The following is a 25036-nucleotide window of genomic DNA, read 5'->3' as shown; positions in this document are numbered from 1 at the left end:
AGAGGGATAGTCAAGAATGCAGTAGGTCATAACAGATATCAAACAATGCCTAGTCTTGGGTGTGGGGTCCGTGGTCTCTACACCCTGGAACTAGTCTGAAGTATAACACAATGATAACACAGAATCCCTAGTCTTAGGTGTGAGGTCCGTGGTCTCGACACCCTGGAACTAGTCTGAAGTATAACACAATGATAATACAGAAGTAATCTGGCTCAGTGTTAATTCCCAGGTCCTCCTGGTTCAAACACACTGTGGGATCTGACTATGGTCTGAGTGCTTTCACGTGAGTGTTCGCAACGGCAGACAACTTGAGACTGACCAGCAATAGGTATATATAGAGTGGCGCTCTCCGGCGCCACCCACCGCTGATCAACCAATGGCCACTAGTTCGGGGATCAGCTGACCAACCTGGTCAGCTGATCCCTCCTCGTTTGGCATAAAGGTTCTGCCTCTCAGCGCTCGCGCGTATTCCTCAGTCTGTGTGCACTAACAGGCCCAGCCACCTCAGACGCATGCTGCTGCGTGCAAACCGCCGCGTTGGACGCGGAATCAGCCACCTCGCCGCCAGTCTGCGCGGCGGCTTCTCCGCAATCTCTTACAAGTGGTGTCTGAATAACAAACATGAAACAAGCATGCGGTTAATCCAGTCAGTCTTTAGACAGAAAACACCTGATCAGTATGTATGTTCAGGGTTCCAACAGAGTACACAAGCAGCTCGGGGTGACCCAAACCACTAGGAATGTATAGGGGGATAAAAGAAACTGAAAAGTCCTTCTACTAATAAGCAATGCTTGGTGAAATTTGCCTTCTTAAAACAGAAGGAAATTTGCAATAATTCAGCTATAAGTGAACATTTGTGATTACCCACAATGCTCCACTACTGAATATGCAAATTATCTCTTTTCACCCCTGTAAGCCAGACTAGCATCCAGAACCGCTGGTGTATAGAAAGCCTACAGCTTTAAATATTACACAGCCATACCAACCCCACATGTAGACAGCCTGTTTCGGGCTTTTGGCCCTCATCAGTACATGACAGGGATTGATATGGCTGTATGGGATAGGGCTTGGACCAGCACAACAGAATAACCAAGCAGCTCAGGGTGACCCAAACCACTAGGAATGTATAGGGGGCTAAAAGATCTAAAAACCCTCCTACTAATAAGAAATCCTTGGTGACATTTGCCTTCTAAAAACAGAAGAAAATTTACAATAATTCAACTATAAGTGATCATTTGTGGTTACCCACAATGCACAATTCTGAATATGCAAATTATCTCTTTTCGCCCCTGTAAGCCAGACAAGCATCCAGAACCGCTGGTGTTTAGGATCGTTACAGTCGAGTTTGGTTAGGCAACACCACAATGGTAGAGAAACACAAGACAGAATTTGAATAACAATCATTTATTATAGAGTGCACCAGTGATATGAGCACAGCAATGCAGACATAAAGCAATAGCCCCAAACACTGCAATTATAAAACCCCAAACAGCACAATTTATCTATCTATCTATTGCTAACATATACAGTTTACAAGAAACACAGGACCAAATCAGCAGACAATAAACACAGTCAAAAAAGCCAAGTTCAAGTATAACAAATTATAGTAAAGACAGGGGATCAAGGAACAGATCAAAGGAGACAAGAGAGGCCAGGCTGATTCTCAGGGCAAGGGTACTGAGTTCAGGCACTTGCTGCAAGTCAGAGCAGTCCTTATATGTCCTATGGCCACCTGCAACATATTGCACAGGTAGCAGAAGGGTGGTAGCTTCTGCTGGTGAAAGAGGGTCCATACACATGGCTCTGTGCGCCATCCACAGGCGGAGTTAGGAACAACAGACAGAGCCACCTGCTGGTGGCTGGTAAAATAACAGATAAAGGGGTTGATTCACAAAGGTTACTTATTTTTCACCTTAACTGTAAGGAGTGCTAATGCACGAGATAAACAAATATGGAGAGATAATGAATGAGATAAATAGATGAGAAGAGGTAAACTTTGAGTTAAGTCAAATAAGGAGAGCTAAAGCATGAATGTCAAATAAGGAGAGCTAATCCATGAGTTAAGTTAGATAAAGAGAGGTAATTCATGAATTAAGTCATTTAAGGAGAGATACATTGTGAGTTAATAAATAAGGTGAGATAATTTAACAGAAAAGCTTTGTGAATCAAGCCCAAATTCATGCATTTGCTGCCACCATCAGGAAAACAAAGGCATAGTTCCTAACAAGGGTCTATGGCTAAGAGTATTAGAGAAAGAGGCTCAGCGGGACAGCCAGGCAATCTGTATTGTTTAAAAGGAAATAAATATGGCAGCCTTCATATCCCTGTCAGTTCAGGTGTGTTTAAAACATTTGTATTCATTGGAGCAAGGTATACAGATCAAGCCACAAATTACAAATTATTCTAGTCATACATTCAAAGATACATTTTACAATGCAACACTAGTTCCAAGCTAAGCTGAGAACAGATAGCTACGTCATCACATAAATTACCAATCAAATAAGTTTCTATTTTGAGGGGTAGCACATATATTATTACATTTGCATTAATTGGCAATGCACTTCTGTTCTTTTTGCAATAAATATATTAACCAATTTACCCCCCGCGGTACGGATTTCTCCGTCCCTTTTTCCACCCTGTCACCACCAAGGGACGGAGAAATCCGTACCTGGCGCCGCTCCCGCCGCTGTTCGCGCTCCCGCTCGCTTGTCCGCGCTCGTGCACGCCGCCGCCCGCTCGCATGGAGATCAGTGAATGGGAAAAACCTTTCCCGTTCGTTGATCTAAGCCCCCCACAATGATCAGCTGCTTCTACAAGAAGCAGCGCGATCATTGTGAAAAAAAAGTTGCCTAGCCTCCCTGAACTTCCTGCAAGCGTACTTCCTGTACGCTTGCAGGTCGCATAAACAAAAACTCACTGTGGCCATCTTGTGGCCAAATAGTAAAACTACACCCTAAAGCATTTTTCATATACAAATACATTAGTTAAACATTAAAAATTAACTCATTACCTCCCACACTCCCCAATTTTATTTTATTTTTGTAAAATAAAAAAAAATACAATTAAAAAAATACATAAATAGTTACCTTAGGGACTGAACTTTTTAAATATTTATGTCAAGAGGGTATAACACTGTTACTTAATAAACTATGGGCTTGTAATTAGGGATGGACGCAAAACTGAAAAAAGGCACCTTTATTTCCAAATAAAATATTGGCGCCAAACATTGTGATAGGGACATAAACGGTGTTATAACCGGGACAAATGGGCAAATACATTTCATGGATTTTAATTACAGTAGCATGCATTATTTAAAAACTATAATGGCTGAAAACTGAAACATAATGTTTTTTTCCCACATTTTTTTATATTTTCACATTAAAACACATTTAGAATAAAATAATTCTTGGCATAATGTCCTACCTAAAGAAAGCCTAATTGGTGGCAAAAAAAACAAGATATAGTTCATTTAATTGCAATAAGTAATAATAAAGTTGCCATATACAGTAGATGGAAGAAAAAAGGAATGCTGGCACTGCACTAGCCGTATGCTGTCCAGGGAGGGGGAGGGGGGGGGAGGACAACACAGTCCAATGCTTACACGTATGCGCTGTATGCTGTATATCTTCAGCGTGCTCAGGTCAGAGTTGTATCTAGATGCCAAAAGAAGGAGGAGAAACCGGCACTGCTGTCATATACTTTAATCCAGATTCTTTAAAAAGCAAAGTGACATTATCCATTCAAAAGTCAAAATTCAAAGACACATACCATCGTAATAATAAAGTTATAGATGAATGAAGGAGCGCTGAAAGGTAAAAATTGCTCTGGTGTTTCAGGGGTAAAACCTCTCAGTTGTGAAGTGGTTAAGTTTGCATCTGTGAAAAACAGCGTGGTTTGTAAGGGCTGCCTTCTTTATGCAGGTCAATTTTCAAACTTCTTTTATATTTACTGAAAACATGGGCTGGGGGTGGCTTCACCAAAGTTTACTCAGGGTGTTGTAAAACCCAGGGCCAGCCCACTGCCCAGGAATAAATATATTATACAATTGATTACATTAAACTTTATATGCAACAGGCAAGAGATTGCCTTAACCCTCCTGGCGGTCTATTAAAAACCGCCAGGGGGCAGCGCTGCCGGTTTTTTGATTTTTTTTTTAATCATGTAACAAGCCTAGGGCTCGCTACATGATAGCCGCTGCTCAGCGGCATCCCCCCAGTCCCTCCGATCGCCTCCGGCGATAGGCGATCAGGAAATCCCGTTCAAAGAACGGGATTTCCTGGAGGGCTTCCCCCGTCGCCATGGCAACGGGGCGGGATGACGTCAACGACGTCATGACGTCTAATGGAGACCCGATCCACCCCTTAGCGCTGATAGGCCAGGCAGCGCAGGGGTCTGGGGGGGGGGGGCTTTGTGGCGGCACGGATATCGGCGAATCGGCGCGGGGCGGCGGTGATCGGTGTGCTGACGCAGCTAGCAAAGTGCTAGCTGCGTTCAGTAAAAAAAAAAATTACGCAGATCAGCCCAGCAGGGCCTGAGAAAACCTCCTGCGCGGCTTACCCCGAACTAAGTTCGGAGTTACCGCCAGGAAGGTTAAAATGGGTTTCTGCTGAGCCCCCATTACTAGCCTGTTGGAAGAAGAGATTGGATAATGGCCTTGCTTTCAAGAAACTAGTTTACACACACATAGAGGTCGTGTTTAACAATTTCATTTAATATGGGATGGGTGGAAGGATAAGACTTGTCTTGAACCACTTCCTTTTCATGTCGGAAATATTGTAAAGGTGGGTACACACATCAGATAAAAGTCTTTGGAAAATGAAAGATCGCAGACCAATTTTACCCCCTCCTATGTAGTATGAGAGCTGTACCTACACAGTCTATTTTATTGAGCTGAACTCCCCATCAGAAAAAATCTTTGCAAGATGCTCTACACATGCAACAGATCAGTATCTGCAAAAGATCAGTTCATGCTAAATTAATTCATAGTCTATCATATCTGCAGATCTCATACACACCTTGTTTAATGGACATTTATCTGCAGATCAGATCCACCAGGATGGATCTTCAGATCTGCACATAATTGTCTGATCTGCAGATGAATGTCTGTTAAACAAGGTGTGTATGAGATCTGCAGATATCATAGACTATGAATGCAATTTGCAGGAAGTGATATTTTGCAGATACTGATCTGTTGCATGTGTACAACGTCTATGTGTATCTTGCAAAGATTTTTTTCTGATGGGGAGTTCAGCTCAATAGAATAGACTGTGGAGGTATGGCTCTCATACTGCATGGAAGGGAGTAAAATTGGTCTGTGATCTTTCATTTTCCAAAGACTTTTATCTGATGTGTGTACCCACCTTTAGTTTAAAGTGAATCTGTACTCTAAAAGTCTTACAATAAAAAGCATACCATTCTATTCATTATGTTCTCCTGGGCCCCTCTGTACTGTTTCTGCCACTCCCTGCTGCAATCCTGGCTTGTAATTGCCAGTTTTAGGCAGTGTTTACAAACAAAAGACATAACCAGCTTGTGACAGGCTGAGAGGAGCTCAGTCTGTGACTCACACAGAGCCTTGCAGGGGGCATGGAGAGGGTGTGTATAACTTCTATCCTATCACAAGCAGAGCAGCACATTCCTTCCTGAGTCCGACAAAGCTGACAAAGGAAAGAAGATTAAATTATATAACAGAGATAATACAGCCACTGTGCAACTAGGAAAGGCTGCAGTAAAGGTGCGTACACACGCACTACAAAAGGAAACGACGGGTCCGCCGGACTCTCCCGCTGGGCGGACTTTAGCCGACAGTATGCGCGTGTGAACGCGCTGTCGGCAGATTGATAAGGCTGTTTCTGAACGATCCGCTCAAGTCTTGAAACAGCCTTATCAGTCCGCCGACAGTGTGTATCCTTTTGTAGTGTGTGTGTGTACGCACCTTAAAGGGGAACTGTAGTGAGAGTGATATGGAGGCTGCCATATTGATTTCCTTTTAAGCAATACCAGTTGCCTGGCTGCCCTGCTGAGATATTTGCCTGCAGTAGTGTGAATCACACCAAAAACAAGCATGCAGCTAATCTTGTCAGATCTGACAAAAATGTCAGAAACACCTGATATGCTGCATGCTTATTCAGGGTCTAAAGCGAAAAGTATTGAAGGCAGAGGATCTGCAGGTTAGCCAGGCAACTGGTATTGCTTAAAATGAAATCAATATGGCAGCCTCCTTATACCTCTCCCTGCAGTTCTTCTTTAAGACAGACCACATTAGAACAGGTATAAGAATTTATAGGATAGAAGAAATAAGGCTGAACATTTTGTTAGAGTCTCTTTAAAGTCGCAAGTGTGTGCAATTTTGCCATTCTTAATTGTGTCTAAACCATTTCCTGATAATACTCTGAGCATGCACATACTGAATGTATATACGCCCTCTGGGTCCCAGCTTACATATAGTACTAAGCTATCTTTCCAATTTCCTCTTGGAGCTGTATTATGTGTAATTGTGACTTTTTGGTTTGTTGCCTTGTTGAGTGCCACATGTAATTTATTGCTGTCAGTGTGTTACATCGAGATTTTGTTTGTACCTGTACTGTGTACTCTACTCTCGTTTTTGTACAATTAACTTTTTTCTTGGTAAAAAAAAAAACAAACCTTTATATGCAACCTCTAAATTATTGCATAATGTAATGAGCTTTTATCTTGGTTAAAAAAAACAAAAAACCTTTAGGCCCCGTTCACACTTGCGTTTTGCCATGCAAACGGACCGGATCCTGATCGGATCAGGACCTGATACGGATCCGGTCCGTTTGCATCAGGCATGCATCAGGCTGCCATCCGGATCCGTGGGCAAAAAATAGCGAAAATAAAAAAATGTTGGGATCAGCAGAAGGTGCACCTGGTGCACCTGTAGAATCAGGTTCCTCCGCTGTAGGCCTCACCTCCACCTCCGACATTCTGCCAAACAGCTCCAGCACGTCTGTCACTGCTGCTCCACTCCAGACATGCTTGGCCCATGTGTCCCCATCCGAAATGGCCGCTTGGATACGCATAGGAAGTGGGGTAAAACGTCAGGTGTTTGTAGGCAGTGTGTTCTGTGCCTTCCGTTTCCCATTGGTTTCTGTGTTCCGGATGGTGCTGTCAGGCTCAGGTCCGGCTCCGGTCCGGGTGCGTGGGCCGGAGATTCGGGCCCAAAAAATAGCGCATGTTGGAAAAGTGTCCGGAGTCCCGATCCGGCTCCGTACTGTACGGAACGGACACGTGTGAACGTCCACATAGCCTTTGCATTGCTATGCGGAACATATGTTCCGTTTGTACAGTATACAGTCCGAATCCAGCCCGGCGAATCCGGACAGGGAACGCTAATGGAACCTCTAAATTATTGCATTGCATATTATAATGTAATGAGCACGATGCTTTCCTTATTACCTTGTGGCCATGGCAGGACATGTACAACTGACTTCAGCTTATGAACACTTCCTTGCCCTCATGCGGTTGTTGCAGGGAGGTGTTCATCGCCTACTTTTGTAACAAAAGGTATCAATCTTTCCCATTAAAAAAACAAAACTCAGCAAGTGAGCACCATTTCAAAATTATTAGTACCATATTGCATTACATGACATTTACAAGGTTTGTTCCGAACAGTTACATAAATATTCACACTATTAATGCAACCTCTTTCCTACATTTCATACGTGGCAAACTCGTGCAAACTTTGGGTGGAAACTATATATTAATATATTTATTTTGTGAAGAAAAATGCACGCCCAACCAGCGTGGTTGTTGTAGAAGTAGATGGTGTTGCGTTGAATGCTGGGAGTTGAAGTTTTGTGAGGGGTACCAGACCACTCTCACTTCCCCTTTTAGGAAAGTAAGAGCTACAATTCCCATCAAGCTGTACGCAGGCGTCCAGTCATGGGATACAGCGTGTTACGCCTTATTTGTCTTTTTCTTCTGATCTTCTTTTCAGGCGTTGACACTTTTTTCCTGTCTGGCTATTTTCTGTCACGGCTCTTTGCTCCTTTAGCTGTACTGTCTCTCTGCTCCTAACAGGTTATCTCTGTCAAACCTTCCAGCTTCTGTCTCGCCTCTCTGGCTCCACTCAATGCAGCTGCTCTCTCATATGTTGCTCTAGCTAATCAGTTTCTTATCTAAACTGCTGCTAATTTCTTTATTGTCCGTTTTCTCAGCCTCCTCTCCAGCTTCTCTATCTTTTACTGCCCTTGTACTTGTTTGTTTTCTCTGCATCCCGCAGATCATCCTCTGGTAACGGTCCCCTTCTCCTCAGAGGAGCTCCTCCACACATTTCATGAAGTAAAAAAAAAAAAAAACACACCCAAACCTGGTTTTTTTCCCCTTATGCCTCTCCTTGCTCTCTCTCTCTCACACGTGACTAGGCTCAGTCTACCCCTGCTGTGCGCATGTGCAGAAGCACACAGTCGCTCAATGCTGTTCCCTCTGCTTCCTGCATCGTCTCCTGGGCAAAACGAGCAGGCGCAGGGTGAAGGGAGTGTAGCGCTTGTAGCCTCAGGATAGGAGTGTGGCCAGCTGCGGGCTGCCCGTGCTAACACTGAGCTCAGAGTTCCTGCCTGGTTCCTAATGGGACCTGAGCGCTCTGTGGTCTATCTGAGCGGTGGTAGGCTGCAGCGAAAGCCCACAGAGGAAATATGCACTGATCACATGTGCTGCTGCTGACAGGATATAAACTATTGAGCAGACTCTTCGTATACAAGAAATGCTGGCCAAGAGCAAATATTTCAACACAAGGCAGGAACAAGCTCTTCAGAAGAAGGAGGTTTCCAAGCACAGATGCAAAAAAAGATAACGGAGGGGATGTCAGTGCTGAGTCTGTGAACTTAGAAGCTCAGATAACAGGCTGATTTTCGGAAGTAATCAGAACTAAATGCAGACTGCTGACACTGATGGGAAGGTACTGATGGTGGATAAAGTAGAAATGCCTGGGGTGGAGAACAGAAGACACAGCCAGGACTCCTCCACTGAAGAGCATATGACTTCTTCATGCCCAGGAGAGCCCACCAAAGAACCACCTGTGAAGCTTTGCGGTAATATAGCAAAACTTTCTGGTAAGGGCCCCCTGAGGAGCTTCAAGAATCGCTGGTTCGTGTTTGACCCTCGCAGGTGTTACTTATATTACTTCAAGAGCCCACATGATGCTCAGCCTATGGGGCACATTGATGTTGCGGATGCCTCTTTCAGCTACGACTTGGAGGCAGAAGAGGGCCAGTTTGAGATCCATAGCGCTGGAAGAATTTCCATCCTTCGGGTAACTCAAAAGCTGTGTTGTAAAATTTGTGGGGAATTCTTGTGAACCATAACAACATTTTAATGAAAGGGAAATGTTTTATGTGCAAACTGCAGTGCCCAGGGTATTTAAATCTATGCATGTACTTGTTACATATTATAAACTTTCTTATTTGTTAATTTTTTTTAAATTATTGATCTTATTACAATGGATGGCTAAATATGCCTGCCTGTAATGGATGATTGATTATATAGCGCTGACCTATTACGCAGCGCTGTACAGTGTATATATATATTGTCTTGTCACTAACTGTCCCTCAAAGGAGCTCACAATCAAATCCCTACAATTGCCATATGTCTATATTATGTAGTGTAAGTACTGTAGTCTAGGGCCAATTTTAGGGGGAGCCAATTAACTTATCCATATGTTTTTGGAATGTGGGAGGAAACCGGAGTGCCCGGAGGAAACCCACACAGACACAGAAAGAACATACAAACTCTTTTCAGATAGTGCCCTGGCTGGAATTCGAACCAGGGACCCAGTGCTGCAAGGCGAGAGAGCTAACCACTACGCCACCGTGCTGCCCTAGTATGAGAATTTACCTACATAATCTGCTCATAGTATTTAATATCTGTTGACCATCATACTACATAGAGGTGGAAAGTGTGTACCAGGCTTCAGATGTATTTGCGGCGCTGGTCTACTTTAGAGGACCCAGCAGGAAAATTCATAGGGAATTTCAGCTAATGTGATTGGGTGGAGGGCACCGTCTCGAACGGCAAGTTTTCAGATAGTTTGTAGTAAACTATGCTCCACTATTTGCCCAATCATAGTACTTTGTGCTGTAAGAGGGTACTGTGATTGGTGACCGATACCTAGGAGGTTTCCTTCTGCAAGAATGGATCTTTTGCAGGAACTGATCTTTTGCAGATACTGATCTGTTGCATGTCTACAGCATCTTTGTGTGCAGCATCTTGCAAAGATGTTATCTGGTAGGGAGTTCAGCTCCATAGAATAGACTGTGAAGGTATGGCTCTCATACTACATGGAAGGGGGTAAAATTGGTCTGTGATCTTTCATTTTCCAAAGACTTTTATCTGTGTGTACCCACCTGTAGTATGAGACAGAATTTCAATTTTGTTTATGCACCAGTGCAGCCACCTACTTTACAGCACTGTACAGCACGATACAGTAGAAAGCTATGCAAACATTAGTTGTGTACCACTTCCGCACAGGGCGCGATCCCTGCACTCCTTCCAGTGGCTGGCAAAAGATCAGAAATGTCCCATCAATAACTCTATTGTAATATTGATCAATTGTAAATGCCATGGTTTTAATAGATTTAGGTAGGTTTCATGCTTACATCGACTCTTAAGATCCAGTAGTGTATGCCTACAATGATTTATAAATGCAGTGAGAATTTCTTGCAGACATTTTTTTTTTTTTTTTTTTTTGCATGAATTTAGGATCCAAAGCCGAAGGGGTATTTCAGATACGCCTTTTATGGAGAAGAGGTTTGTCATTACAAGACAGGAAGTCAAGTAACAATAGTCTCTTCTGGGGAAAAACAGCTGCTTAGTTCTGTTAAACAAAACAAAAAAAAATAGTCCATTCATTGTAATGCTGAATATTACAACAATGGCTGGATTTACTGTTCAACAGTTATAGTGGACTTGTAAGGACATCTTTATATTGGTGTATTTTTTGGAGGTCAGATTAGCTGTAAAGAAAAGATCCTTTTTTTCCTTAGGCAAACAGTTCCTGGTCTTTGTACAATATTTGTCTAACGTTTATGTGTGTGATGTAAAGATATACAGAGTATATTTATATAAGTAGTATATAAATTGGGGTTCTAAATGGAGCCAAGAACAAAAGCATCACATGTATTTGTAGTACAAGGTTCGTAAAATTCATACAGATTGAGGGATAACATGTAGCTTCACCAGCAGAGTCCCAAATAATGGCCTGATAAGTGTTTTGTGGCAAACGGCTGCTTCCTCAGGCACACAAAATAACATATGCAGTCTGAACTAAACATTTACAATGTTTTCTCTACATCCGCAATGTGATTTTTGCCAATTTAACATGCAATTTTTTTTTATCATTATTAGGTGGGAAAATTACATTAACACAGAAATCGCTAGAAAATTGCTTATCACCATATTTTGTTAATATTTTTTTGTGCTCCCATTGATCATTATGCAAATGTTAAAGAAACTGCAATAGGCAATGCATTTGTGTTTGTATAAAATCAGAACACAAGAAATTCTCAGCCCAGACGAAAAGACTATTTCCAGCAGATTCAGAAGTGGCCTGACGGAAATGCCCAAAGATGATTTATTTGATTTTATTAAAGATGGTTGGAAGGCATTAAAGCGGAATGAAACCCAGCATTTCTTCTTTGCTCTAATAGATTATTTACAGCATAGTATATACAACCAGCATTTTTTTTTTTTACCAGAACAGTATTTAAAGGGTTACACACAGGACTTAGAAGTACCCTGCCAGCAAAGCTGGACACATCCAAGTGCAGATAATGTTAAATCTTATTTAATTGTGTCAAGTAAGGAATGTAAATAAATTCTTCTCTGACAAGGCAAGCTCTGCTGAACAAAGTCAGAGAATCAGAAAGCATTTCTGCTTATGTTAGAACATGAATAAAGCAGTTCTAAATATAATGCAAAGTCAGCTCTCAGAGAAAAGAAAGTGTGCTTTGGGAACATATAATTTCTAAATGAATAATAATACTTATGCACAAAAGCAAATATGATAACCGTTTGTTATATAAAAAGTAGGAAAACATGTTTTATTGAATATTACGTCAGGGTTTGATAGTGCTTTAAGACAGTATGCCCCAAGTGTGGAAACTTAAACCGTACTCAATAGCATATGCTGCAGGAATGTGACTCCATTCAGGCTTTTTGGCGGGACTCGATTGCTTTTGCCAATGGTCTCTCTTAGACAACGTAGGGTTAATCCACTATTTTGCCTGTTCCACAATGTTGGACAAATGTAAGAAGATGTACCTCCAATCACTAAATGGGAGTATTTACTTCTTGTAGCAGCCAAAAAGTCAGTTATGAAATGATGGTTACACCCCTCACCTCACCCCCCCCCCCCCCCCCACCTTAGGGGAAGTGAAAGAACTTCTTAAACATATATTCCAACTTGACTTACCTTGGAAAAGTTAAAACCAAAAACTGTACAAACTTTTTTTTAAAACATGGCAATTCTTTAATTGAAAAAAAAAACATTCACAAGAGACCAGATACCGGTAATTCAAATAATGAAACAATTTAAAGATATGGAGTGGTATCTACAAGGCAAAATAGGGGGTTACCTAGTTCTATTGGAAATGTGATATTTGGGAGGGAATTGCTCAAGATGATTCCACAGGGTGGGAAGAGGGTGGAGAACGGAAGTGGGGGACCTGTAATGGTTATGTTCTCTTATGTTTTAAGTTATAAAATAAGCAAAACTTAAGTTTTCTGTTTTGTTTTTGATGCTTAAGCTGAACAAGATATCCTATTCTCTTTATATTATAAAACGTGGCCATGAGTGCTAGGTGGAGGAATGCTATGTCTGTGCCATGATAGGAGACAATAGTAGATTGAAAGGTGGCTTAAGAACCCTGAGTGGAGGTAGTCTTCTCTTAACATTTTTAGATTATGCTGCTACTTATAGTTATTGGTTATTACACCTGCAATAATGAAGTATCCTGTGAAAATGAAATGGCTTAAAGAGTAACTCCAGTGAAAATAATGTAATTAAAAAAGTGCTTCATGTTTACAATAATTATGTATAAATGATTTAGTCAGTGTTCCTCTCCGATTTACATTCTGAAATTTACCACATTTTTACTGCTAGCAGATGTCAGTGGAAATAGATGCTGCTTGCTTTTTTGGCAGTTGGACCCAGCTGTAAACAGCTGTTATTTCCCACAGTGCAATGAGGTTCACAGACAGGAGACTGTCAGGACCATGGTCCTGACATTCCACAGTGGGAGGGCAGTTCAAACAATAGAAAACACCGCTTCACTCACTTGCTCTGTTTCTGGGTGCTGGATTTAAATGGCAGTATCCATGAGTAAAAAGGGCATCCGCACTCACCAACGGGTGGCATCCAAGTGCTTTTATTTAGCAAACACAAGACAGAGGTAAAAGTTTGATTTAAAAAAACAAAAAACTGGTCAGCCATAAGATCTGCTGACCAGTTCTCTTTCCAATCCGTTTTTTCCAAATCTGTAATACACCATGGGAGCTTATTTACCTGGACAGGCAGGCCCCTACTTACAAACGGATGGAGTTAGATGTTAATAGCCATTATAGTGTCTTCACAATTTCTTCAACAATTACAGTACATCAAACTTATTGGCCCATATGCAATTAACTTTCTCTCCTGAGTTATCTCCTAGGAGATCATTTTCATTGTTTGCTTATTTTCTTGCTTTCTGGTGGTTTAAAAGGCATTTCATGACAGGATGTAAAAATATCACCTAGGAGAAAACTCAAGAGAAAAAGTGAATGGCATATGGGCCATGGTGTCTGTTCTTGTTCTTCTGTGAAACTGGGTGGGTCGCTACAACCACTCCACTCCTAGGTCGGGAGTAAGACATCAGTAAGTCATATGTAACGTAGAAGAGAAGAATCCCGCTGTACCGGCCGCGGATTAAAGGTTCAATTTTTATTAAGCAATGTAGACAAATGGCATAAAACCGCTCACGCGTTTGAGTTAACTCATGGCTCCTTAATCACAGCTCAAGCTGTTTTATGCTGTTTGTATACATTGCTTAATAAAAATTGGACTTTGAATCCACAGCCGGTGCAGCAGCATTCTTCTCTTCTACGATAGCTGCCAGCGGAGGACTGGAGCAGCAGTGAGTGACTACAAGGGCGCAGGATGGCTGCCTGGGGCTGGTAGACGCCACAGGTAAGTGAAACTCATTTTTTTATTTTGCTTGGACATTCCCTTTAAACATGAAGAAATGTCATGCAGAAAGTGCTTACAAAGGCATTCTTCACCCGCTAAAGTGACTCATTATGGATATCTCTTTTGTAAAGGTGAAAGTTACAAAAACCTTCTATTTTAAGAAGAAAAACATTGTACTTTGCAGTGTCTATGGTCCAGTTCACACTGCACGGATTAAAAACGAATCCATTAAAAAGTGATCAATTTTATTTGGGCAGCAGTTTTTCACCCGTGACCTTCAGTTCCATTAGCGAGCAGTCAGTGCCACGCATCCGTCAATCCGGATTTATCGCAGCCTCCCCAAACTTGCACTCTGGCAAACGGGCCAAATGGATCCATTTGAACGGAGCACTATGAACAGATACTATTGATTAACTTAGGATCTATGCACATCTGTTAGGGTCTGGTCTGTTTTCAGTTCAGCTGAATGGACAGTGGTTTTTTTTGGGGTTTTTTTTTTTATGTCAGTGTGAATCGTCCCTTATTCAAATTTAACCCCGTGTTTCAGGGCAGGCGTGGGAATGTATGTGGCTTCAGGAACATGGATTAATTGCCTGCTACATTAAATGTCCCAGTGGTGGTGTCTAGCTGTGGAATTTCATACTTTGGGTTTCTTTAGTTCGTCACCTAACTATGCTTGCGTAAGGCATCTGAAAAGTAGTTCTTAAACCTTAGAGTGTACATGAGTTGACATGTGACAAGAGGATATGTGTTTATGTACAGTGCCAAGCACACAAATAACTAGGCTGTGTTCTTTTTTTTTTTTTTTTTTTTCTTCTTATTTTTATGCCTGAAAGAGTTAAACATTCAGGTATGCAAGTGGCAGTGTCTCTCCAGACAGGACATAGCATAACCCTCACTAATAAGGCATTACAGCCATACAACTCTTGACTGGAAGAGAACAGTGTCGGGGGATGTATAAAAAAGGGTAAATAGTTTATATATTTCGGCTTTGGGACTGCGTGAAAGACTATCATTCATATGAGACTATACAACATCAAACATACATTTTTTGTTTTTGTTTTTTGTTAATAAGCTTTTAACCTTTTGGCTGCGTTGCATGAGTTATCTCATGTGATATACTGCAGCAGCGCTGCATCTGGCTTTACTCATCCTCTCTCCCCAGCTGACCTGCCCTTAAATGCAGAGAGCACTTGTTTACCTGATCCGGATGCTGCGTCTAGTCTCCTTTTTCCTCCAGGCAGCTGTGTTGTATGCTGACATTATCCTCTGGGTCCCGTTCACATGTCATGTGATGGGGACCTGGATGATGTCAGCATACAGTCCCACTCTCTGGATGAGAAGAAAATCAGCATCCGGATCAGGTAAATGTCAAAGCGCTACTCTGCATTTGGAGGCTGGTCAGCTGGGGGAGGCAAGATGAGTAAATATGGCTCTGGCGCCTCAGCATACAGAAAAAAAATTGTCAGCGGTCAAAAGTTAAAGAAAATAACACTGTGGGATACTAAGTAAAGTCATTTTCAGGAGTAGGTTGATGGATATAATGGTTTATCTCATCAGTGTATTTTCACCTCTGGTTTTCTTTAAAGTGAACCAGAGACGAAGTACCCTTATGTATTTGCAATATATATAAGTGGGAACATTAGAGAAAACACCTACCCTGCTCTCTTTCATTCTTCACTGTTCAGCCTGCTTGTTATCAGCCCTGATAAAATACCTAACTGAGCATTCAGTCTGGCTTTGCTCAGGAATCATTATAGCTGAGTCCGTCTTCTCCGATGTCTTTTCAAGCCCAAGCCTGTCCCCTTCTGGCTCTGCTTTCCTGTTTTGTATGCTGCAGCATCACAGAGAGCTGTGATGAGATGGGAGGAGCTGTTAATGTAAGGGTATATTGAAAAACGTTTTTTTTTTTTTTTTTTTAAATCTATACTTTAGTCATAAGAAGTTTTTAGAAATGGTGATTTCATTTTGCACACAGTCCACTAAATAATATGCTTTTCTGATTAACTGTGTTTTGCATGGAGTTTTAGTAAAAAAAAAAAAAACACAAAAGGCACACCAGAGCGGCGAAAATACTAGGTATAGCATTTTTGTAAAATCTATCAGGGAATAGGTTTATTTTGTGCCAAAGCGTTCATCTCTGGTTTCCTTAAACTCCTCAGGGAAAAAACTGGATGTAACTGTGTGGGCAGATCTGAGTTCACCAGTGTTTCACTAGCACATTCACAAATAGTACACAGTTTAGTATCTAATTGGAAAACGTAATTTTGTTTTAAAATGTGTGACAGTCATAAGACTAATATCATGATCATCCTTAATTCTGTAGGCTTCCAATCGGCAGGCCATGGCCTACTGGCTACAGGAATTGCAACAGAAACGCTGGGAGTATTGTAACAGCCGAGGAGGGGCATCAAAGAGAGACAGTAAGCTGAATCCTGCAGCCCTGGAGGTCCCCACAGGCTTGGTGGCCAAGGAAAGCACAGGTTAATATACTAATTGGTTTACTACTGGGCAATTATGCCAAAGTTTGGATATGGACTTTACAATAACATCACCGAATATCTTAAATGGGCACTACAGCGAATTAATAGCTTTCATTTAATAATTTCTGCCTGAGGTCTGATAATTAAAAAAAAACGTAAATCGGTTACTTGTATTAAACAAGAGACGCTTCACACTTGAATGGTTTGTGCAGGGCGTCAGAAATCCACTTACTGATGCAGCTATAGAGCAGCACATTCATATGTGGGGGGAGCAGTTGAAGCAGCAGCTTTGAACTTTTTTTGTCCTCTCCCCTGTGCGGCTGCTAGGAATAGGGTAATCTTCCAGCACTCTGAGCTCCCGTGCCCTGCTGGAGATGTTTGCTTTTGTTAGCTGTGAGGTACTCTGAGGCCACCGCAGCCTCGCAGGCTCTGCTGTGGACAGCTGGGATCTCTGCTACTCCACCAGTAGAACTGCACATGTATAAAGCCTGATACACAGAGACACGACAGCAGTATCTGAAATAAGGCACTAGCTGACCGCCCAGCAGCTCCGTACATGTGCAGCTGTGCTGGTGGAGTGCCTGCATGGGTGTCCTCTGGGCACTCCAGTTTCATCCCACATCCCAAAAACATACATATAAATCAATTGGATTATCTGGAGATTAGAGATTAGACTGTGAGCCCCTCTGAGGGCTGGTTCACACTGCAAGAGCTTTTCTAAGTGCTTGTGATTTTAAAAGCTCTTGCTAATGTTATCCTATGTGAGTGTTCACATTGGAGCGAGGTTATTTTGTAAAAAATACCCCATAGCATTGCATTAGCAGGAGCTTTTAAAATCTCTGGCGTTTAACCTTCCTGGCGGTAAGCCCGAGCTGAGCTTGGGCTATGCCGCGCAGGAGGATTTCTCAGGCCCTGCTGGGCCGATTTGCATAATTTTTTTTTTTTTTGCAACATGCAGCTAGCACTTTGCTAGCTGCGTGTGCATTCCGATCGCCGCCGCTAACCACTGATTAGCCACCGATCAGGTTTTGGTGCGCCGTATCAATTATGTATAGAGTGCTTGGGTGGGCCCCAAAGTAAAACTTGAACTGGGTCCAACAGCTCCTTGGCTACGCCACTGGCTGTATAAATAATAAGAGTATGTATAAATGTCTGGCTCTTTTTCCTCTTACTGTTTTTTAGAACATCCCTGTGCTGTATATGTGAATGAAGCTGCAGAGAAAGCTCGGAACCACTTTAGTGTTGAATTGGGCCCGGGTGTACTTGGTGAACAGATATCTGACCAGAACCCAGGACACACAGCTGCAGTACAAGGTCTGCTCAGGCAGTGGAGTAATGACATCAGGTATGGAGCTTACACTGTAATGCTCACCATTGGGAAGCTATACCAAAATGCATTCAATTACATTTTCCCCATTTACGGGTTCACTAACACCTCACCACTTCCATATATATGTTTAAAACATATGTTCAGTTTGAAGACCCAGCAAGAGCGCACAATGTATAACTTCAAAGGACTAGAACACAACAGCATACAAAAACATACTCAAAAAACCATTTTCAATCAATTATGGAACATTTGATTTATTTTGGACACATTTCACCACATTATCACCTTAAAGAGAACCTGTACTGAGTAAAATTTATTTAAAATAAACACATGAGGTAACTTCAAATGAACATTACATAGTTACCTTGCCATCAGTTCCTCTCAGAAGATCACCATTTTCTTCTTACAGTGATCCCTTCCAGTTCTGACAACATTTTGTCAGAACTGAAATACATCAGTTGCTGTCAGTTATATATCAGTTGCTGTCAGTTACAGCTGAGAGGAGAACTGATGTGTCCATGTTTCCCTATGGCTCAAGTGGGTGATGTTACAGTTTAACTGTGTGCTGACCAGGAAGCTGTTATGGAGAAATGGCTATTTTCAAAATGGAGGACGGAAAATTCCATTGATCACAGTGGGCAAACAGGACGCAGGAGTGCAAAAATAGATCGAAGAGTAAACTACACAGGAGGTAAGTATGATTTGTGTATGTTTATTTTGACTTTTAATTTTCAGTTCAGGTTTTCTTTAAGCATGTATAATATTTCTGTACAAGGCCTTCAATCCCTTTGTTGTAGCATGACATACCTCATCTATGTGTTGTAGGGATCAGAGATCAGGGCTTCATGTTAATGCTGCTGAACAGTTATCAGCTTTCTGCAGTCTTGACAAGCGGAGTAGGGAGATTAAAGGTTGACCTGACAGGTGCAATTTGAGTTGCACAGGAAAAATACATTGGGTGGCAGATTAAAGCAAACAGCTGTTACTTTCTGGATGACCCTTGTAGTACTGTTAATGCAATACAAGTTACATTATTACAAATCACAGTACAGGAAAATATGAAAACAATTGACCCTCAGTAACACACCTGACTGCTGAGAATTAACAACAATGTATATGAATCAGAATGTGACTAGGTCTTCCTATATAAAGATCCAGATGTTTGAAAGTATCAAGGAATATGCATACTATAAACTGAATATTCATGTTGGCAAAACAATTGGAGAAAAGCGATGGAAACAAATGAGTAACTTTATCAATGTCAGGAATATTGTATATAAAAGGCCTGTCTGGGAAAAGTCCAGCTAGTGGTAATATAATAACAGCAGTTGGAATGGCATTGATGTAACCCACAGCTACGGAGGGTGTACCGGAGTGTGCGTGTGTAAACAATTATTACTTCACTGGACTAGTTATTCGGGCCACTAGATGCTGCTGAATTAACATTTTTACTGTATGGCCGTCACATTAAAAATCCCTGTGAGTGAGTATAGCAATTACTTTCCAGCAGATTTTATGTTAAGCTTGAAGATTTGTCCATGAAAACTATTTGTATGATTCAGACGGCTTTTGTGGATGTCTCAAATAAGAATCTGCTGAAAGTGATCCACTTTCTGGAAGGCCTGCAAAAGAACACCTGAGAATGGGCTAAAAATCAAAATAGATTGAGGATTTCAAAAACTTCTGTGTACAAGATTTTGACACAGGATCTTGGCATGAAACATGGTGTGGCAAAATTAGTTTCATGGCTTCTGTTACCAAAACAGAAGGAGCATTTGTGCTGAAGTTGACTTGTTTCAAACCACTACCAATAAACCTGATTTCATCAAGGACATCATCTGGGATGAATCCTATATATGCCTTTAATCCGGAAACAAAGGCCCAGTTATCCCAAAAGAAGTTGCTTAGTTCCCCATGCCTCTGAAGAAAGAAGACTTAGCAAGATAAACTCCATGCTCACTGTTTTGTTTTTTTCCTTACTGGGTGGGGTGGGTTTATAGAGAGATTTAATCACCAAGGTGACTGGTGCACCCTACAGCTCAGACTTGGTGCCCTAGAACTTGTGCCTTTTCACAACAATAAAATTGCCCATGAAAGAACAGATTTCAGAACATCAATGAGATTCAGGAAAATATGATGAGTCAGCTAATGGCTATTCCAGTCAAGTGATTTTCCAACAGTGTAAGAGAACTATGTGAGGTCCAAAGGTGCCTACTTTGAAGGGGACTGAGGTGTCACTGTCTATGTACAATATTTCTTGTACCTTTTTCAGTAGCTGTATCCATTTTTTCAATTACATGGCGTGATGCCTTCCGGACAGACCTCCTGTGTGTTCTGTGTGTTGCGGCACTTAGCTCAATGATTCAATGATGCAAATAGCAGTACCTTCAAGCATCCCTGCCCTTCAAAAAGCCTGTGTGCTGTGAAATTATATATATATATATATATATATATATATATATATATATATATATATATATGTATGTATATATATATATATATATATATATATATATATATATATATATATATATATATATATATATATATATATATATATGTATATATATATATTTATTATGTATGTATATATGTATGTATATATATATATATATATATATATATATATATATATATATATATATATATATTTATTATGTATGTATATATGTATGTATATATATATATATATATATATATATATATATATATATATATTTATTATGTATGTATATATATTTATTATGTATGTATATATATATTATGTGTATATATATATATATATATATATATATATATATATATATATATATATACACCATCAGTGGATCTGTAGTTTAATAATCAGTGAAAACATGCCACTCCCTGCACTCCCTTATGGATTTCATATGTGAAAGTCTTGTGTAAAAGAGATGCTTTATGGTTATTTATGCAAGGAGATGTGATGCTGCTGTGATCCAATGCTGTGCATAACCGTTACAGGAAGCTCTGTGCATGTGGTTTGGTTGGATGTTTGAAGTGAACAGATCTTTGCAGCTCTGCTGTCCACACTCCCCAAGTTAAAAGAAACAGACATGATCTTCGTGTGTGTGCGTGCGTGTGTGTCTGTGTGTGGGCAGTATGCAAATCTTGATGCTTGAGCTTGCCTTTTATTAAAAATCCAATTTGAAATTTAAGTTTGCAGATTTTGTCTGCAGTTAAAGGACCACTATTGCGAAAATCATAAAATTTAAAATACATGTCAACACATACAAATAAAAAGTACATTTTTTTTCCTCAGTAAAATGAGCCATAAATTATTTTTCTCATATGTTGCTGTCACTTATAGTAGGTAGTAGAAATCTGACAGAACTGACAGGTTTTGGACTAGCCCATCTACTGATGGGGGATTCTAAAGGGATTTGTTTAGTTTTAAAAGTACTTAGTGAATGGCAGTTGCGCTGTACTACTTCCAAAAAATTGTGCAGCAAGCAGGGAGGCTGGCCAGCATCATTCTATAAATCTTTTTCAGGGAATGTCTTTATATAGAATAAAAGCCTTGCTGAAAATCGCCCATGAAGAGATGGACTAGTTCAAAACCTGTCAGTTCTGTTAGATTTCTACTACCTACTGTGAGTGGCAGCATTATAGAGAAAAGTAATTTATAGTTAATTTTACTTTGGAAGAAACATTCTCCTTATTTGTATATGTTACATGTATGTTAAACTTCACAATTCATTTAAATTGTGCTTTATCAGTAATCCTAAATCCATAACAGAAATCCTGTGGTCTGCTGTTGGCCAGTCCCTTGCTAGAAAATGGTTGTTGGCAGACTTTTTAACAGTTGTGAGTGTGGTATGACTTGCAGCATGTCGCTGGGAACCAAAACCATTTTCTTAAGAAATATCTAATCTTTAGCACTTTTTCTGAGTTGCAACACAAGGCAGGCAGTTTTGTAATCTGTTATAAGCCGCCAGCAAACAAGTCAGACTTTCACATATAATATGCATGTGGGGCTGATTTCCTTCCTGCGTGTAGAAGAAAGTAATACTGTAAGTAATTCAGCTAAACCTAAGTGATTTTACTTTGTGGTCTGTTCTAAATGTCCCGTGTGTGTTTACGTGAAATGGCTTATTTCCAGGTGTGATCTTGCTGCTGTTTCAGTCATTACATAGTTATTTTGGTTGAAAAAAGACATACGTCCATCGAGTTCAACCAGTACAAAGTACAACTCCAGCCTGCTCCCTCACATATCTCTGTTGATCCAGAGAAAGGCGAAAAAACCCTTACAAGGCATGGTCCAATTAGCCCCAAAAGGGAAAAATTCCTTCCCGACTTCAGATGGCAATTGGATAAAATCCCTGGATCAACATCATTAGGCATTACCTAGTAATTGTACCCATGGATGTCTTTCAACGCAAGGAAAGCATCTAAGCCCCCTTTAAATCCATTAATGACCATATTTTTTTTTGGGTAATCGAATTTATTTATACAAATTTCAATTTGCCGCAATGGAAGAAAGAACTGGGCCTCCACTTGGATAAGTAGCAAGCGTTGCTTTACATTATATCGCAGTAAAAGTAAGCATGATATTTCGGGCTGTCAAGACCTTTGAGTATAGGTGGAGTTCTGGTTCTCTCTTCCATTGTGGCTCTTACATGGTCCATCTTTAATCTGGATCCTACTGGTTTTACTCCCTGGAACATATAACCTCTTGTGTGGTGATCAAGTGAAGTTCTACGCTATTTGGACCACTTCTTAGAAGGTGACCATTGTTGCTGTGTGGTCTAACTCAGTGGACTAATGGGGGGGGGGGTGATTTAGTTTGGTCTGTTTCAATATACTGGGGAGCCACAGCATTTTGCTTTTGCCGGAGCTTCCATCAGTATTATGGTGCTTTGCTGGGAGTGGTGGATCTGAGTGGATATACAATGGTGTGTAGTGTGAATGAGGTGATGGGCACAGTGTGTCTGCCCAGAATATGCTGTTTAATACCCTATTGTGCATCTAGCATAGTGTGAGCCGGTGACACCAAGATGTATTTGGTTGCTGCGGTTTCTAGAAAGTTTCCTAAACAAAGTTATAGCAGCTGTGAACTGAAATAATTGAAAGGTATTAATTAATTAATGGCATTCAGTTACAAATTGGTGTGTGAAGTGGTAACCTGTGTTTGTACTAAAATGGAATAATCCTTCAGGGCCCGTTTCCATTTGTGCGGTGCGGAATCGCCGCTGATTCCCCGCTGACAAAATGCGTGCGGGTGCGATTTCTGCATGCGTATTTTACCGCGATTTCTCATGCGATTTCACATAAGTTAGTATTTATGCGATTTTAACCATGTCACTGCCTGTGTGATTTAACATTACTTTCTATGCGAAATCGCGGTAAAATACTCATGCCAAAACCGCATGCGATTTCCCTATTAAATACATTAGCGGCGATTCACATAGCTGTGTGCGGGGTGCGATTTCTGACGGCTATTCCATGCAGATTTCTCCCGCACAGAAAAACGCTTAGGATTACTGACAAGCGGAAACAGGGCCATCTACTTGTATTGGCTATGCGAATCCGCATGCAGAGAATGCATGCGGATTCGCGATAGTGGAAACGGGCCCTCAACGTTGTATCCCTATATCGCCTATTTACCTCCTCTGCTCAGCCAGTCATTTAAATCAAACCTGAAATCTCGTTTAAAGCTAAATTCCAGGAAAAAAAATGGCTTCCAATATGCATTAAAGTGGAGTGAAAACCAGCATTTCTTCTTTGCTCTAAAAGATTATTTACAGCATATAATATACTAACACAATTTTATTTTATTTTTTTATTTTTTTTAGTAAAACCGCATTTAAAGGGTAAAATCACAGGACTGACTTTTTCTCCTGCAGGGCCAGCTGCATCCAAACTGATGATAACTTCATCTTGTGTTTACATTCTTCACTTGATACAATTAAGTAAACATTCTCTGACTGTGCAGAAACTTCTGCTGAGTCCTGAACTGAAACACTGCTCAGAAATCATTACTGGGTGCATTTACAATAGAAATACAACAGTTATGAATAAAATGCACCAGCAGCTTTCAAAGTAAATAAACTGAACTTTGGGAAACTTATAAATTCTAAATGAATAATACTTGTGCACAAAAGCAAATATGATAATTGTATGGGTTATAAAAAGTAGGAAAACACATTTTTTATTGAATATTTTGTCAGAGCTTAAAACCGCTTTAAACCGTACCCTCTTCAACAGATTGTGCTAACAAGGCCCAACCATGACGTTGTTTTATTTCTTCTGTACTTGCTCTTATTTTGTCCCTGTCCTTCATTAGAAACTCTGTGCAAAACTTCAGGCCGGGCAGAAGTGGCCATGATGTCAGAAAGAGTACTTTCTACACCAATGAGGAATGGGAGCTGCTGAATCCAACTGCTAAAGAGCTGGAGGAGTCACTATTACATGAGGAGAGGAAGAGACCTTCTGCGGAAGGCCGAGGAAGTACAGGTAGAGAAACATGACTATAAATATGTACTGAAACTAAGACACATGACTCTCATATCTCATCTCACGGCTTCTTCTCTTTTTATCATTTTTACTGTTGCCTAAATGGAATCTGCATAGAACTTACTATTTCTTCACCAACAGAGAAGTAAATGCATTGATGCTCTGTAATGGCCAGGTAATGGATTTCTTTCCAGTGTAGCTGATTTCCATGTCCTCCTTCTCCAAATATTTACTGAGCTAAATGCTGCCATTTACAAAAGTACACCAACTTATGTTTTTTTCTTTTTCTTTTTATAGCATCTACTAAAATGTACTTCTTTTTCTGTTTATAGTAATACAAGTGACACAAGGAGTTCAAAGATAACTCAGATATTGCATTGCAGATGGTGTCCTATAAGGAGATCTGGGAGAGCAGTTGTACCTTGTTTTGTTACACAAAGCTGCACAAAGTTTAATTTGCAAACTGCACTCTTGTCTGCATTGCCTTGTCTGCATGCCCAGCCCCGTGCCTTGTTAACACTTAAGCTACATACACACGGGGAACAATTGTCCCCCGTTACATGCGCG

At 40.7% G+C, this 25036-nt stretch overlaps 2 protein-coding genes across 3 annotated transcripts in view; one reads left to right on the top strand and one right to left on the bottom strand.

The window, feature by feature from the left end:
* Positions 1–8472, bottom strand: part of LOC137563401 (uncharacterized) — a 74982-nt gene extending 66510 nt beyond the window's left edge. Inside the window, exons 1-2 of one of the 2 annotated variants that reach the window (XM_068275804.1) lie at positions 7763–8472; positions 3602–3653 (exon numbers count right to left, since the gene is read on the bottom strand). The gene's annotated coding sequence lies outside the window, so the exon portion shown is untranslated. Of the gene's footprint in view, positions 1–3601; positions 3972–7762 lie in introns of those variants that run through there. The other variant, XM_068275803.1, reaches the window with a different exon arrangement.
* The window catches only part of TBC1D2B (TBC1 domain family member 2B), a 66601-nt gene continuing 49474 nt past the window's right edge, over positions 7910–25036 (top strand). The window contains exons 1-4 of the mRNA XM_068273610.1: positions 7910–9274; positions 16509–16665; positions 17848–18010; positions 24300–24469. Of these exons, the coding sequence (XP_068129711.1) occupies positions 8894–9274; positions 16509–16665; positions 17848–18010; positions 24300–24469 (871 nt within the window). The 5' untranslated portion in view covers positions 7910–8893. The remainder of the gene's footprint in view (positions 9275–16508; positions 16666–17847; positions 18011–24299; positions 24470–25036) is intronic.

Source organism: Hyperolius riggenbachi, chromosome 3 (genome assembly GCF_040937935.1).
Source record: "Hyperolius riggenbachi isolate aHypRig1 chromosome 3, aHypRig1.pri, whole genome shotgun sequence".
NCBI lineage: Eukaryota > Metazoa > Chordata > Amphibia > Anura > Hyperoliidae > Hyperolius > Hyperolius riggenbachi.
Note: the sequence above shows the minus strand (reverse complement) of the source record. Positions and strands in the feature narration are given on the sequence as shown.